At 58.9% G+C, this 14,529-nt stretch overlaps 1 protein-coding gene across 1 annotated transcript; it reads right to left on the bottom strand.

Annotated features, from left to right (window-relative positions):
- Window positions 1–4,671: 4,671 nt before the first annotated feature.
- NPW (neuropeptide W) lies at window positions 4,672–5,674 on the bottom strand. Its single transcript, XM_088537758.1, has 2 exons — window positions 5,261–5,674; window positions 4,672–4,704 (listed from the first exon to the last, which is right to left on the bottom strand). Exons 1-2 carry the CDS (start codon window positions 5,672–5,674, stop codon window positions 4,672–4,674), a joined length of 447 nt encoding a protein of 148 aa, XP_088393884.1.
- Window positions 5,675–14,529: the final 8,855 nt, after the last annotated feature.

The raw sequence follows: 14,529 nt of genomic DNA, 5'->3' as shown, positions 1-14,529 counted from the left end.
CCGGCTCGGAAGAGCGTGACGCTCTCTGCGCCTGGCACCTGCTCCAAAGCCGGGGCCCTGATGTATAATTAATTTGCGGCACTTTATTAGGCTCTTGCACAGAGTCACAGGCGCGCACGCCGCTCGCCCCGGTCCGGGGGGTATCGCAGAGAGCACACGGAGCGCATGGGCCATGCGCAGCTCACGGGGGCCGAAATGTGGCGGGACCGCTGGGGCACCCGGCTCCAGAGCACCCAGCTCTGGGGACGCTGGGTCCAGGGACACCCAACTCCAGGGACACCCAACTCAAGGGGCAGCCAGCTCTGGGGACGCTGGCTCCAGGGACATCCAGCTCCAGGAGCATCCGGCTCTGGGGACGCTGGCTCCAGGGACACCCGACTCCAGGGGCACCCAACTCCAGGGACACCCAACTCCAGGGGCACCCAACTCCAGGGGCACCCGGCTCCAGGAGCACCCGACTCCAGGGGCACCCAACTCCAGGGACACCCAACTCCAGGGGCACCCAACTCCAGGGGCACCCAACTCCAGGGGCACCCGGCTCCAGGAGCACCCAACTCCAGGGACACCCAACTGCAGGGGCACCCAACTCCAGGGGCACCCAACTCCAGGAGCACCCAACTCCAGGGACACCCAACTCCAGGGGCACCCAGCTCTGGGGACGCTGGCTCCAGGGACACCCAACTCCAGGGGCACCCAGCTCAAGGGGCAGCCAGCTCTGGGGACGCTGGCTCCAGGGACATCCAGCTCCAGGAGCATCCGGCTCTGGGGACGCTGGCTCCAGGGACACCCAACTCCAGGGGCACCCAACTCCAGGGACACCCAACTCCAGGGACACCCAACTCCAGGGACACCCGGCTCCAGGAGCACCCAACTCCAGGGACACCCAACTCCAGGGGCACCCAACTCCAGGGGCACCCAACTCCAGGGACACCCAACTCCAGGAGCACCCAACTCCAGGGGCACCCAACTCCAGGGACACCCAACTCCAGGAGCACCCAACTCCAGGGGCACCCAACTCCAGGGACACCCAACTCCAGGGGCACCCAGCTCTGGGGACGCTGGCTCCAGGGACACCCAACTCCAGGGGCACCCAGCTCAAGGGGCAGCCAGCTCTGGGGACGCTGGCTCCAGGGACATCCAGCTCCAGGAGCATCCGGCTCTGGGGACGCTGGCTCCAGGGACACCCAACTCCAGGGGCACCCAACTCCAGGGACACCCAACTCCAGGGACACCCAACTCCAGGGACACCCGGCTCCAGGAGCACCCAACTCCAGGGACACCCAACTCCAGGGACACCCGGCTCCAGGAGCACCCAACTCCAGGGACACCCAACTCCAGGGGCACCCAACTCCAGGGGCACCCAACTCCAGGGACACCCAACTCCAGGAGCACCCAACTCCAGGGGCACCCAACTCCAGGGACACCCAACTCCAGGGGCACCCGGCTCCAGGAGCACCCAACTCCAGGGACACCCAACTCCAGGGGCACCCAACTCCAGGGGCACCCAACTCCAGGAGCACCCAACTCCAGGGACACCCAACTCCAGGGGCACCCAGCTCTGGGGACGCTGGCTCCAGGGACACCCAACTCCAGGGGCACCCAGCTCAAGGGGCAGCCAGCTCTGGGGACGCTGGCTCCAGGGACATCCAGCTCCAGGAGCATCCGGCTCTGGGGACGCTGGCTCCAGGGACACCCAACTCCAGGGGCACCCAACTCCAGGGACACCCAACTCCAGGGACACCCAACTCCAGGAGCACCCAACTCCAGGGGCACCCAACTCCAGGGACACCCAACTCCAGGAGCACCCAACTCCAGGGGCACCCAACTCCAGGGACACCCAACTCCAGGGGCACCCAGCTCTGGGGACACTGGCTCCAGGGACACCCAACTCCAGGGGCACTCAGCTCTGGGGACACTGGCTCCAGGGACACCCGACTCCAGGAGCACCCAACTCCAGGGGCACCCAGCTCTGGGGACACTGGCTCCAGGGACACCCAACTCCAGGGGCACCCAGCTCTGGGGACGCTGGCTCCAGGGACATCCAGCTCCAGGAGCATCCAGCTCTGGGGGCACCCATATACAGGGACACCCAACTCCAGGGATACCCAGCTCCAGGAGCACCCAGCTCTGGATGCCCCAGGGAAGCGCCTGGCTACACCCATGAGTGGAAACAGCCTGTGCCACGGGGTAACGCCCAGTGCAGGAATGTGGCACGAGCACCACCGGTCCGGCCAGGAGGGCAGCATTGTCACCCAACGGGCCGGGCCGCATTCAGCCGTGCCACGCCGGGCTGTGCCGTGCCATGCGCCATTCAGCCGCATCCACCCTCCAGAGAGGGCTGCAGCGCCACGGGCACCTTTAGGGATCTCCCACTCCGCATCTCCTTGCAATTCCCTCAAGTGTCGTTAGCACCTGAGGGCTCCCTGGCCAGGGATGCCGCAGAGCAGCCGGAGCGTTCGGCAGCTCGGGGCTCCCGCAGGGACACCCCATGGACACGCGGACCGGCGGGTGACACAGCTCTGCCCTTCTGCCCCATCCATCAGTGCACTGAGCGGGGTGTCAGCGCAGGGCTCAGCCCGGCCGTGTGCCCTGGGCTGCAGCTCTCCCACCCCGGAGCCCCTGGGAGAGGAACCCCCGCGGGAAGTTTCTTCTCCATCCCGGCCCGGGCGGGACGGGCGGGAAGCATCCCAGCCAGGCCGCCTCCGTGGCCTCCTGGGAGCGGCTGGGTGGGGAAGCGGGAAGGAAGCGGAGCCGCCCGGAGCCGGGCCGGCCGGGGTGGGGTGAGCCGCTTCCTGCGCCAGCCGCGGCCCCCCTGGCTCCGGCGGCCTCTCGGGCCCGGCGAAAGGCGCCCGCTGGCACCGGAGCCCGGGTGACGTCTCGGCCCTTCCGGAGGCGCCTCGGGAGCCACAGAACTCCCAGCGCTGGGCCCGAATCCCGAGCAGGTCCCGCTGCCCATCCCGAGGTCCAGCACGGTGCCGCACGGTGCCCTGCGGGTCCCTGGTGCAGGGGACCACGATGCCCGGGGTGTCTTCTGCAGCAGAGGAGCAGCCCCATCCATCCCTGCACTCCCGGCGACCTGCTGCATCCTCTCCATGCGGCTGTGTGGCCACAAGATGGCACGGCGAGCCTGGCACGGCGAGCTTGGCATCACGCTGCACCGTGAGCCTTCCCCACCACCCTGGACCTGGACCTGCCCCCGCAGCCCTCCCGAGGCAGCCGGGATGGGAGGCTGCACCCCATCCTTTCCCTCCAAGCTATTCCCGATCGACCTGCAGTGAGTGCCTGGACCTGCGGAACTGGGATGCGCCATGGAGCAGGGATGCACCGCAGAGTCGGGATGCTCCGCGGAACTGGGATGCTCTGCGGAGCCAGGATGCACTGTGCAGTCAAGATGCCTGGATCTGTGCAGCAGGGATGCACCAAGGAGCCGGGATGCTCTGCAGAGCCAGGATGCACCGTGCAGCAGGGATGCCCGGATCTGTGCAGCAGGGATGCACCAAGGAGCTGGGATACTCTGCGGAGCCAGGATGCTCTGCGGAGCCAGGATGCACCGTGCAGCAGGGATGCCTGGATCTGTGCAGCAGGGATGCACCAAGGAGCTGGGATACTCTGCGGAGCAGCGATGCTGGGAGCTGCAGCCAGAGCACAGGGCTCCAGGGTGCACCAGGGCAGCCAGTGCCACCAGTCGCAGAGCTGGGGGGCCAGGGGAGCCCCTTAGGGCCGCAGGGAACATGATTTTCCCAAGTGAGCAGTGGGGGCCCTCACAGTTAACTGAGCATCTCGGGGGCTTTGCCCAGAAATTAGCAGGTTTCAGCATTTCGGTCCTACAAATGAGGGCGGAAATGCAGAAATGCACCTCGAGTCGCATCTCCAGCCATTGCCCTCTTCGAGCATCTCCGGATGCAGATCTGACCCTTACCTCTTCCGTCCTGTTTTATCCCTGGCCTCCATCCTGAGTGTTCCCCGACTGCTCCGGAGGCCAATTGGCTGCTATGGGCCAGGGCTCTTTCCAAAAGCACCTGCATATTGGCTTGATGCTCTGCGGGTGTCACCTGGCCCCTCCATCTCCTACCTCATGCTAATTTACAGCGGAGATTGGCCAAATTGGAAAATCAACAGGAAAAAGGGATGGGGGCAAATCGGTGGAAACAGGGAGAGATTCCATTCCGATGGGCATCAACGGAGCAGCCAAGAGCCTGTGGGGTGGAAAAGGCTCACAGTGACCAACCCACGCAGGGACACGGGGCACCCACGACGTCTCCCCAGGACGCGGCACCACCAAGCCAAGCTCCTTTGGGCAACTGTTGTTTTAATGAGCACGGGGCCCTAGGAAGCAAACAGCACAGCACTTTATTATACTGCAAAGAAGCTAGTACAGAAATCTAAAAAACATAAACAAAATAAATATCTTCCCTGTGTATTTCTCCCCAAGTTTATAGCACTAGGTTGACCTGAAAACAAGATGAATCTACCACTGTGTCGGGACAGTTGGTAGGAAAAAAACTCTCTTTTTTTTTTTTTTTTGTTAACACAAGAGTCTATGTGGTGTCAGAGAGGTCAGAAAAATCCGGAGAGCCGCTGACGAAACCTCCTGCTGCTCCCCGGCGAGGACAAGGCGCTGCCAGGTCGGGTGTCCGGGTGTCCCCGGCTCCTGCGGCCCCGCGGGCCCCGTCAGCGGATCGGAGCGTCTGGGCCCTGGGGATGCTGCGGAGCAGAAAGGGCCGTGATTTGAGACCTGCCTCCCGGGAGCCATCCAAGCCCAGAGCCCCCGCAAAGGACAGGGGACCCGGCTGCACCATTCGGGGCTAAATCACCCAGGGGTCCCCGCTGTGGAAGAGCCGGCCTGGCTCCTGCCTTAGGTGAGAGGGGAGAGATGGAGCATTTCGGAAGAGCTGGGGGTCCCGTGCGCCCCTGGCACCCACCGAGACCCCCCAGCACCCTGGACTGCGGGGCAGGGCAGACCCTGGCAGGGGACCCTCTGCCCCCCCCAGCACCCTGGGGTGCTGCGGGATGGCTGGGGGAGCACAGCAGGGCAGGATGCCCCCAGTACCTCCCTGACACCCTGTCCATTCTCCGGGTGATACGGAGACCGCAATGGGGACTGTACCCACCCCAAAAACCGCTGCAGTCCCCCGGGACCGCGCACGGGGCACCGGGCACCCCGGGTGCTCCCCCCAGCCCTCGGGGAGCTGCAGACCCCGCCACAGGGAGCCCCGCGCCCCCGGGCCCCTCAGCTCCCCCCCGTCGGGGCCGCGGTTACCTGAGCTCGGCGGGCAGCGGGCGGGGGCCGGCGGGGCCCCCCCCAGCCCCAGCCCCGCCGCAGGAGGCGCTGCAGGAGGCGGCCGGGACCGGGGCCGGGGTCGGGACCGGAGCCGGGACCGGGCGGCGGCGGCGGCGGCGCGGGCGGTGGGTCCCTCCCGGCGGGGCGGCCCGGGGGCGGCCCGGGAGCGGCGGCGGCTCCGACCGGCCGGCGCGGCGGCTCCGCCGGCAGCTCCCGGCGCCAGAGGTACGGGGAGCGGCGGACGCCCATGAGCAGCCCCGAGGCGCGTCCCACCGTGTGGTAGCGCGGGCTCGCGACGTGCTTGTACCAGGCTCCGGCCGGCGCCGCCGGCAGCATCAGCCCCAGCAGCACCAGGGCCCCCCAGGCGCCCCCCGACAGCTGCGGCCGCCCCATCGCGCCGGCGAAAGGACGGATGGAGCGAGGGACGGAGGGATGGACCGTCGGATAGATGGACGGAGGGATGGACGGACTGAGGGAGGGATGGATGGAAGGAAGGACGCAGGGGTGGACGGAGGGAGGGCGCAGCCGCGTCGCGGCAGCCCCCGGCTCGGGGGTGCCCTGCAGCGGCTGCCCCGCGCCCGCTCCCCGCCGCTTTATAGCGGCCGCCGCGGAGGCTCCGCCCCGGGCAGCCCCGCGGGCCCCGCTGCCAGCCCCGGCCCCGGCCCCGGTCGGTCCCTCCCTCTCCGCCGCCCCTGCCGGGCCCCGAGCAGCCCCCCGACAGCCCCGAGTGCCGCCCGGGCAGCCCCCCGCGTCCTGCCCGTGGCCCCCGGCAGCCCCTGCTCTGGCAGTCTCGAGCATCCTCTGAGGGTCCCGAGCATCCCTCCACCTTCCTGAGCATCTTCCCTGCAGCCCCGAGCATCCTCCTGCAGCCCCGAGCATCCCTCTGTGCTCTTGAGTAACCTTCTGTGCTCCCCAGCATCTTTCTGAAGTCCTGAACATCTTCCTGCATCTCCAAGCATCCATCTGTGCTTCCGAGCATCCCCCTGCAGCCCTGAGCATCCCTTTGCACTCTTGAGAATTCCTCTGTGCTCCTGAGCATATTCCGCAGCCCCGAGCAGCCCTCCGTGCTCCCGAGCATTCTCCTGCAGCCCTGAGCATCCCTCTGTGCTCCTGAGCAACCCTCTAGGTCCCCAAGCATCCCTGAGCATCCTCCTGCATCCCCCAGCACTGCTGACACCCCTGAGCACCCTCACTGCAACCCTGAGCATCCTCCCCACAACCCTGAGCACCTCCAGCCCCAAACATCCTCCCTGCAGCCCCCAGGATCCTCCCCATGGCCTCAAACACCTCCCTGCAGCCCCAGCATCCATCCCTGTCTGCCAGCCCCAGGGATTACTGCCAGAGAAGTTATAAACCAAGGGCAAAAGAGGCACAGGGGACTGGTTCCCTCCCTCATCCCGCTATTAACCTCCCAGCGCCCTCTTTGGGGACTGGGAAATGGGCCCCTGAGGAAGTTTAATAGGAAAAAAATTGCTGTGATTTTCAGCAAGACGAACCCTGAGTGGGGCAGCAGCTTCGAGGAGGGTGGTGGCACCTGGGGCTCTGCTTTCCTTACCGGGCTGGGTTCAGAGATGCCACAGCCTCTGGGAGGGGACACAGGGCACCCGCCTGTCCTAGGGACACACATCTGCACTGACCGTCTGCCTGGGACGTAACCACCTTCCTATAACCCCCGAGACAGGGAAGACCTGGAATTGCCTCCTGCCTTGCTCACTCATGAACACTGTGATCTCCCAGGTTTTTTTTGGTGGCCCTGGTGCCTGTGAGCACTGTCGTACCTTGGCATAGGGCAAAACCCACCTCTCGAGAGGCACAAAGTGGCGGTGAAGGACGAGAGGCCGGGGCAGCGCCGTGGACTGCGATGCTTCTGCACTGGTTTTAGCTCTGTCCAGAGGCTGCTCCCCCCTCCCAAAGAGGTTATTCCTGTCAATTTTGCCATTCCTGGCATGGAGCCTTCCCCCTAGACCCGCAATAGAACCTGGCAGGTCAAACGCAGCCTGGGTGGGAGCTGTTCAGCAGCCTCGTCCATTTGCCTTATATGACTAAATCACTTCTTCTCTTCAGGCCGCGTCATAACTTGATTCATTTTGTTCCTAGCATTGCGCATTTCCCTCTCCTTGTTGCTACTGTTGACACTATCTGTTCATGATATTGTTGATATTTAGGGGCCAAGGCCTGAGAAAAGGGGTTCCAGGACAGGAGGGCAGCGAGAGGAGAGTCCAGAGCAGCCCGGAGGGCAGATGTGCAAGGGAGGGCAGATGTGCCAGATGTTGCCGCTTCCCACGCTGAGCCGGCGCCAGCAATTCCCTGCCCGCAGGTGCGGCCCATTCCCTGGCAGGCGGCGCCGGGAAGACGAACGGCTCTCGGGAATGAGGAGCTGCCCGGGAAGACGAACGGCTCTCGGGAATGAGGAGCTGCCCGGGAAGATGAACGGCTCTTGGGAATGAGGAGCTGCCCGGGAAGACGAACGGCTCTCGGGAATGAGGAGCTGCCCGGGAAGACGAACGGCTCTTGGGAATGAGGAGCTGCCCGGGAAGACGAACGGCTCTCGGGAATGAGGAGCTGCCCGCGGCAGCGCTTCTTGGAAGCAGCGGCATTTCCAGGCCGGGCTTCCAGCTTGGCCGGGCAGCCGGCCGCCAGCGGGGCTATTCTGGGCCCGCTCTGAGTGCTTGGAAGCCGTGAGCGGCCCCGGCACTCTCATGTTTCAGCAGTGCCGGTAAAGAAGGCATCGGCGGAGCGCGCGGGCAGCTCGCCGCTCCCGGGGTGCGCGAGCCGCGTCGTTCCCCCCGCTGCGGAGCCGGGACACCGTCCTCCCCAGGGAACCGCATCCATCCAAGGGCAAATCCGTTTCCAACTCCAACTCCACACCCGTCCAAACGGGGGGTTGTAGCGGCTCCCGTTTTGCTCCGACTTCCCGCTGTCGGCTCGCACTCCCCATGGAGCCGTGGATCTTCTCGCACCCCTGCCCGCTCCGTCTCCTCCGTGGGTTTTTGGCACGACTCGCGCCGCTCGGCACGCCGACAGGCCCAGCGGGAAGCGCTGCGGCCGGCGCTGCGGCTCCCGGCTCCCTCCCCGGCTTTTTTACATATCTGTCACGCTATTTGTGATCTATTTATATGCTAAGTAACTAAAATCCAATTTTAGCATTTCCTATTACCCTTGCAAGGGCTGGCGTTGCTGCATCCCGGTGTCCCGCTCCGAGGTGGCCAACAACCCCCTGGAGCACCAATCCCCGCTCTGACAGATAAGAGGCAGGAAGCTTTTGAGGAAAATCCTCACTCCTCCAAATCACTGCAAGCTTCCTGCAGACTCCTGCGGATTAGGATTCCAGCCTTTCTTGTCGCTTCCCAAGGCTGCAGATTCTCAGTCCCCCAGGAGCGGGATCTAGCCGGTGTCAAGCACTTCTGAAAATCCCACTCTCATGTCTTTGCTTTATAAACATCACTTGCGCAGGAAGGATTTACACTCTTCTTTCTTTCGTTTTGGAACAAAACCCAACTCCTCGAGGGAGGAGGACGTCGCTGGTGCAGGGGCCTGGCTGCTGCTCACAGTCCTCCCTCGGGGCTCGAGCCAAGAGGCCACTGCAGGAACCGGCCTTTTGGGCCACAAACACCCCGGGCTGGCCACGAGGAGCGCGAGCCCAAAGTAACACCCCGCTCACCGCACCGAACCCCGTCAGCGGCTTCAGAGAATGATCTAAACGAATTTGATGTCCCAGAAAGAGGCACTTGAAAAATAAACCGGTGGCGTGGTTTAATGACAGCATTTTCCACATTTTTATTATAATGGCTCTGGGTTTTATTGGAAGGTTAGCAGCTCATCTGAGCATGAAAACAAGGCAATTTGGGAGGCCAGCCCTGCGTGGCTGAGCGGGTGCTAAAGCTCCGGCACTTCTGGGCCATTTGGGCTCTGCGGCACCTGGAGGAACCTGCCCTGTCCTCCTTGGAGCACTCTGCAGCCTCCCGCTGCCTTTGTAGCCGCTATCAACCCCGTTTTTGTAGCCGTTATCATCCCTGTTTTTGTAACCATGATCACCCCCGTTTTTATAGCCGTTATCACCCCCATTTTCCAGCTTGAAAAAGCGGGGCCGGGAGAGCTGAAGCATCCTGCCCCAGTGTGCACGAGAAGGGGAAGGACCAAACCCTCTGCAGCCGGGCACGGGAGCGGATCAGGGTGCCCTTTGCACGGGGTGAACGTTGCCAAGGGAAGACGGGCACAAGGGAGGCAAAACCCACCCGAGATCCCCCCGTGAACCTCGTCAGAGGTATCAAAGCCCCTGGCTGGGCTGGGGACACCGGTGCTCCCGGGGAGGGTGCAAACCCTGACCCTGATGGCACTGGGTGAGCGGGAGCAGCGACGACAACGCGGCTGAGGGCGGGAGACCCAAGACTCAATGCGGAGAGAAAAACATCCCCAGGATGCGGCTCAGCATCCCGGTGCTCCCGGGAAGGCAGGAGGAGGCACCCAGGGAGCGGGACCCCATGGGGAAACGCAGCCCCAGAGGCCCCCGAGCCACAGGAGCCCGGGCAAGGTGGGAATTCCCCCAGGATTTGCCATTTGCTCCCAGCTAGACCTGGCCTGGGGTGATAAATACAGATTACGGAGCGATTCCTTTCCCCGGTGATTCAGAGCGCGCTGATTAAATGCTATTTCTTTGTTCCTGGGAAGTAAAGAAACTGCAGCTCATACAAAGAAATTGCGATCTCCAGCTGCGAGGAAAGATGCACCCTGACTCCGATAAAACCTGCTGCGGATTCGGGTGGCTCTGAAGAGAAAGAGGAAACAACGAGTGTGGTTTCCCAACGTTGTAAAGCTTCTTATTAGAGGGCATTAAATTAATTCTTTTACTCCTAAAAACCCCAACTTGTCACTATTTTTAGGCTCACGTATTATTTTAAGAGACTTTTTCCAGGGTCCAGTCACATGGAAGTTAAACAGCGAGCGCTGAAGTCTCTAAAGGATAATAAACTCGCTCAAATTACTTGGCTAATGGAACAAAGAGTACTGTAAATGTCACACACGAGGTAACAAGAGGAGTGGAAACCTTTGCGTGAAACAACGGATCCATTAGCACTGAGCTAAAGAAAATAAAAAGCGCAGCAATACTTCTGCACAGTTCTTTGCCGCTTGCCACTCAAAGCCAAATGAACGTGTTTGTTCCCTGAGACCCTGCGCTCCCAACACGGCATCCAGCTTCCTAATAACCCGTGCTCCCAAGGCATCGATCATTTAGGAATCCAGAGCCCTTTATAGGCAATAATTAAGCCCCAGCGCACCCCGCTGAGTCAGTGGAATTATTTCTGCTTAAAACTGAGCCGCAGAGAGGGAATAACCGAATCACTGATTGGAGACCAGAGCTGAGCAGAGGGACAGACCCACGGCTTCTGTGCTAATCACCAGGCGATGCTAATTGATTATGGCTTATCCCAGGCTTAATGAAGATATCCATCACCTTCCAAGGTAAGGGCACGATCCCGCACTTCGGACCTGGCCCCTCCGCTTGCTGAGGTGTCTCCGTCGGGAAGCTGATCCGCAGGGAGCCCGGATCGAGCAGAGCAGCCACCCGCCGGGGCCCGGAGCTCACCTCCAGCAGCTACGGATATTCCGGGATATTCCGGATACTCGGAAAGCCTCGAAATATCCCACAGGCTCAGGTAATGCCAACAGTGCGACTGGGACGTGACATATCAACACCGGGGAATCATGACGGAAAGCTCACGCGGTTGTGAAACGACGGTGCCTTAGAAAAGCAACAAGCAGGAAAGACACAAAAAATGAAATGCGGGAAAAAACGACGGCATCCACGGGAGGTCTCGCAGGCGAGCGGCTTCTTGGCCCCCTCTGCTCCATGATTCAGTCCTCCTGGAAGTGATTTACAGCCACCCAAGGGAGCAAATACCCCCAGGTGGGAAGTGCAGCGTATATTTGGCTCCAACCCTGAGCATGTTTACAGGGAGGAGGAAGAGTTGTGAGATGAATCTTCTCTTTGACAGCTTTGAGATCTCTTAACCAAATCCCACACAATCCCAAAGCGCTCTCTGAGTTTCTCAAAATGTAATTAGTCAAGGCTATTCTGTACACCTAATTATATAGGTATACGTTAATTGGAGCCGAGGGCTCTAAATCATGTAGCTGAGAACAACATTTTCTGAAGGCAAACGGGCCCAGGTGGGGTGGCAGCAGCCAAAACCACCCAGCTACCTGTCACAGCGCGGTGGCTGGCGAGGACCAAACGAGGAGTCGGAGCGGCGCTCCCAAACGGATGAATTCCGGCTCTCCGACTGCTGCAGCTCCCTGCGCCTTAGTGTGGCTGGCTGGAAAAGGGGAAAGCCAGGGAGCTCCGGAGGCCGCGCTCCCTTTCTAAGTCAGCTCCCTTAATGCTATTGGCAAGCAGAGCTCTCCCGAGCTCCGCGTCCTGCTCTGGGAATCTGCACGCTGGAAGCCTAATACCGTCCCTCCCCACCGCCGTTTCCTTGTATTCCCATCTAGGTACTATATTTTGTTAGCTGCACTTACCACGCTCTCATCCTCCAGCAAGCTGTTGCTAAAGAAAACACTATCACGAGATTAATGTTTATGAATGGCTTAAAATACAGCTCCGCTTCCCAGCATGGATGTCTCTCCAGGCTTTAAGGAAACTTCCCCTCCCTGCTCGTCCTCCCCCTGCCGTTTAAGGAGTCACTGTCTTTCAGAAGAGCTTTTGTCTCGACTCCGTGTTTTGGAGGACAATTTCCAGGTCAAATCTGAAATCAGGCATCGTGCAAAGTGTAGCATGTTTGTAGGTGAATCAAAGAGCCTAAGTATTTATATATCCTTCTACAAACAAACTTTTAAATAGAAAAACATGTTTCAGTTTTAAAAAAAATGTGAACAAGTAATGTGCCTAGCAATTGCAGACTGGGGTATTTTTTAAATGTAGGAAATACAGACCAATTTTCTATTAGTGGCATTTTTGCCTGTTGATGCTGGGGACACCGGAGCAGCCTGCAGTGCCACAAGTGGCTTCCTCATAGCCCAGGGACAGCTCAGCGGTGTCTCAGGGGAAGGCAACGCGGTTGGGCCAAACGCTGCCGCATTCCCCGTAACCTCAAGCGCAATTCTGCATGTCAGAAATACCTCCAGAGCCTGCAGACGTCCAGGACCTTAAATGTGCTGTGAATGGAGGCATCTGGGTGGATTTGAGCAGCAGAGAGCTGTAAGGGAGCGCACGGGGTAGCTCATCACTCTTCACTTCGCCTCCATATCACGCTCTGGTTTTAAGCATCACATCCAGGAGACACCGAAGCCAGAGCTCCTTCTTCAAGGAATGCATCACTCACCTGCAGACTGTTCCACTCCAGACTGTCCTTACTGCAAGACCTGAAATTACAGCAAAAAGCAGTGTCAGGGCGGCTCACGCTGTGTGTGACACCGTTCGGGTGACCCGGGAGGTGGGGGGAGCTCTCTGCAAACAGCCCACGGGGACAAAACGGTCCAGACTTACTCCAAAAATAAGAAGCCCTGAGAAAATCATGATTTTCAGCAGAAACTTTATCAAATGCTGCTATTACGCACTAAGTAGCTTCACTGCAAATGAACCAAATCCACTTGAAGCTATAAATCTGAAACTAAGCTGAAGTGTAACCTTCAGGTCTAGACTTGGACAGTATTTTAGAGCTAAACTATAAATATTTGAACCTTTGCTGTCTGAATGCAATGGATTTGTTGGGCCTATCTGCATAGTTACCAGTTATTTCAAAGAATTTTCCTGATTAAATGATTTGAAACATTTCCTTCTCATATTGGTATGTGATACTTGGCTAGTAAACATGGAAATTAACTATCGCTAGCATTAATATTAATTCTTTTTCTTTGGCAGAAAGCATTTCCTGTTTGACAACGCATGGAACTAAGTACCAATCAAGATACTTACAATGCGCATTGAAGCCTATTAATTATATATGATCACATTTCTTTATGTTTTTGGGTCATACTTAGTGCTAAGATCCAGATTCCATTTGCAATTAGTAGAGAAATAAAACCGAAGTCATCAGCAAAGAATGATTCAATCCATTGAAAGAGTATTATAAACCCCCTCTTTGCACTGTGAAATAAATTAATCGAAAGCCGTGACTCACATACACTAGCAGTATCATTTTTCAGAAGGGTGATGTGCTGGAAACGAGCTTTGGAGAAAAGTTTCGACACTGGCCCCTTAGCATGCCTGTTGGTCCACTTGCTCGATGCAGAGACACCAAGAAAACAGTCCTAGATTGTACCATAATGAAAGAGGGATTTTTTCTCATTTTATGGGTGTTTCAAATCTGGTGCAAATAGGTGCAGTTTATGGGACAGCACATGAAGGGCGGCTCAACCTGTGTGTGACGGTGGGCTGCACGGAGCAGATCCTGGCGCTCGAAGGATTAACAACCTTCCATGCTCTGCACTTAACATGAACTTCCTGGTGCCACTTTAGAACCCAGAGTTCAGTGAAGCCGGGGAATCTGGTAAGAGAAAAAAAAAAAAAAAAACAAGTCAAATTTCAATGGCTCGTGCAATTCAGTTTCACTGCTAAAAGGATACGAAATCCCGTTCACACACTGATTATAGCAAATTTCATCCCAGAAGAAGAAAACGTCCTAACTGATCGGCTGCTGGGAATGCCGCCTGTAAAACCACTGTAGCACCCTGGGAAACAGCCAAGCGTTTCCTTGGACCAGGAATGCCCCAAACACTATGAGAAAAACAGGCTTGCATGAGGATGCTTTAGCTTTAGCTCTCACCAGCCTTGAGTTTGGGCGAGCGATGCAGGCCGGGACCCCCGGGCAGCAGAACAACCCCGAGATGAAACCTCCAAAGCCCAAACTGCGGTTCTGGCCGCTTGTTTTTTCACAATGTTCATTGTGATGAGTAATGTCACTTTTAAGCCTAATTATGCAGGTGCATTTATTACCCTACACTTGGCCGTATCGCTGGGGTACTTGCGTAATTTCACAGACGAGTGACACTTAAGACAGCACATTACTGTCGGCGGCCTCCATCTCATTTCATGCTAATTGCTCTCCAAAATTGTGTGATGCAGCTTTGACATGAGAACATTTTCAACAGTGTCATTAACGTAGGGGGGCACATTTCCTGAAGTAATTACAGCCGACATCCTCGGCCATTCCTCATTATTTGATACAGCCCCACCCTGCCCACACTTTAGGGTTGATTACCAAAAAGACATATATTATCTGCCCTCTAATTGGAAGTGTGATAAATGGGTT

This window comes from Tinamus guttatus, unplaced genomic scaffold (assembly GCF_059628265.1).
Source record: "Tinamus guttatus ecotype Peru unplaced genomic scaffold, ASM5962826v1 Tinamus_guttatus_pri_ptg000861l, whole genome shotgun sequence".
Classification (NCBI taxonomy): Eukaryota; Metazoa; Chordata; class Aves; order Tinamiformes; family Tinamidae; genus Tinamus; species Tinamus guttatus.
Note: the sequence above shows the minus strand (reverse complement) of the source record. Positions and strands in the feature narration are given on the sequence as shown.